Raw genomic sequence first — 1860 nt, forward strand, 5'->3', positions numbered from 1 at the left:
GACGACCACGTCGCCCAGGCGGACGTCGTTTGATCGGCAAGGCTGGTTCGCAATGTACGGTATAGACAACGGCAAATGGATTCCTTGTTCATCTGCCTGCGGAGTATCCTGAACAAGCCAATCCTGAACAAAGTACTGTTTAGTACCACCCTTGTCACGATGTTCTAACCAAGGAAGTGCATCGTTCCGTCGCTCTGGGAATCGGCAAATGTGGTTCACGCGAGCCAGCGCCGAGCCGCCGCGGAGAACGACGCGAGGCGCGCGACATGGCGTACGTGCACGCTGCCGCGCGATCACTCCACGTTCGTGCACAGGCCCTAATCCCGCCACTGTAACATGTCGAGGCATCCTGTCGTGTATCTGTCCGGTGCGGGGTACCCGTTGCGGGACCATGAAATCGGCACGATCAGTGGTGCTCTTAGGGTCCGCCCGGGCCCAGTGCGGCGCAACCCGCATGCGGGGAGGGCGAACACATCCTCAACCCTGAGGTTGTCGCTGTGCTTCCTTTGCCGCCTGGCGAGCCGCCATCCGCGCCATAGACTCCCAGTACGCGGCCAATCTGGCCCGCACCTTTCGCTGTCACCGACGAGGCCGAAAAAGTCGACACCTTGCGTGTCGAAGGGCCAGACTGCCAAGCACCCAGTGGGAGAGGGGAGACGAACGGAAGCAAAGTGGACTTGGGTGGGCTTCAGGGGCCTCTGCTCCCTGGAGCTGCGTTGCGGGTAGGGTCCCCCGGCAGGCCCGCCCGCTTCCCGCCAGTAGCCGCGAGTTCGGGATGTACCTTTGCACGCCTAGTTGTGGAGTATTTCGGATACGAAGCCACGGAAGCTTCGATATCTTGTGCGCAACTGGAACGAACGTTTGCTTGATCAGGGGTCAGGGATGGGGGTGGGCCGTCAAGCCGAACTGGCCTCAGGAGGGGGAACGAGCGGAGCGAGCAGCGCGAATGCGTACGTTGCGTCTTACTGCAGCACGGTGCGGGTTCTAAGTGCCACCCCGTCCGAGCGAAATGTGCAGCAAAATACTTTCATGTACAATGCATACGTTTGACCTAGTTTGGCCCAGTTTAGCGAGGCGCGGATCCCTACCCATTAGACCTTCACATCATCGTACTGTGCAAATGCCACATGCAGGGTATCACACGGACTGCTAATGTGAACTATGGGAGGCACAAAAGGGACAGCACTCGCTACAAACGTTAAATACCTATCATTATTCTAGCTGGTCCAGTCGGTCACCATCGACAAAGACGAAACAGTATCCGGGTGTTCTGGACCAAGGATTTGCTGCCGGGTCTGTGCGCAATACTTCATCAGCACCAGGGCATCTCTATGCCGGCCCTGACTTTTCCAAGTGACCGCGAGGTTGTTCATGCTCGTCAGCGTGGAGGGATGGTCGACCCCGAGCTTGGTTTTGCGAGTTTCCATCACCTCCACGTCTAGCCTTTCAGCCTCCTCCACCGGCCTTGGTTCATATATGTCGATGCGAGGTTTGCTATGCTCGTTAGCGTGTGGGGATGGCCGACCCCGAGCTTAGTCTTAAATGTTTCCATCACCTCCACATTTAGCCTTTCAGCCTCTTTCCCACCGGCCCTTTGGGTTGCTCGTTAGTGTCGACGCGAGGTTTGCCATGCTCGTCAGCGTGGAAGGATGGTCGACCCCAAACTTGGCCTTGCTTGTTTCCATCACTTGCACCCCTAGCGACTCCGCTTTCTCCCATAACCCTTTTCCCAAATACACCTCAGCTAGCATTGATGTGCTAGCCAAAGTCCGCTTGTCGTCTCTTCCTAGCCTCTTCTCATAGCTCCTCTGGGCCTTGCTCACCATCCGCTCTGCCACCTCATATTGGCCTTGTGACAAC

General features: G+C 57.3%; 1 protein-coding gene across 1 annotated transcript in view; it reads right to left on the reverse strand.

Annotated features, from left to right (window-relative positions):
- Positions 1 to 317: 317 nt before the first annotated feature.
- The window catches only part of GGTG_13577 (hypothetical protein), a gene marked incomplete at both ends in the record, with an annotated part of 4135 nt that continues 2592 nt past the window's right edge, over positions 318 to 1860 (reverse strand). The window contains 3 exons of the mRNA XM_009231489.1: positions 318 to 781; positions 1277 to 1494; positions 1588 to 1849. Of these exons, the coding sequence (XP_009229753.1) occupies positions 318 to 781; positions 1277 to 1494; positions 1588 to 1849 (944 nt within the window). The remainder of the gene's footprint in view (positions 782 to 1276; positions 1495 to 1587; positions 1850 to 1860) is intronic.

This window comes from Gaeumannomyces tritici (genome assembly GCF_000145635.1).
Source record: "Gaeumannomyces tritici R3-111a-1 unplaced genomic scaffold supercont2.17, whole genome shotgun sequence".
NCBI lineage: Eukaryota > Fungi > Ascomycota > Sordariomycetes > Magnaporthales > Magnaporthaceae > Gaeumannomyces > Gaeumannomyces tritici.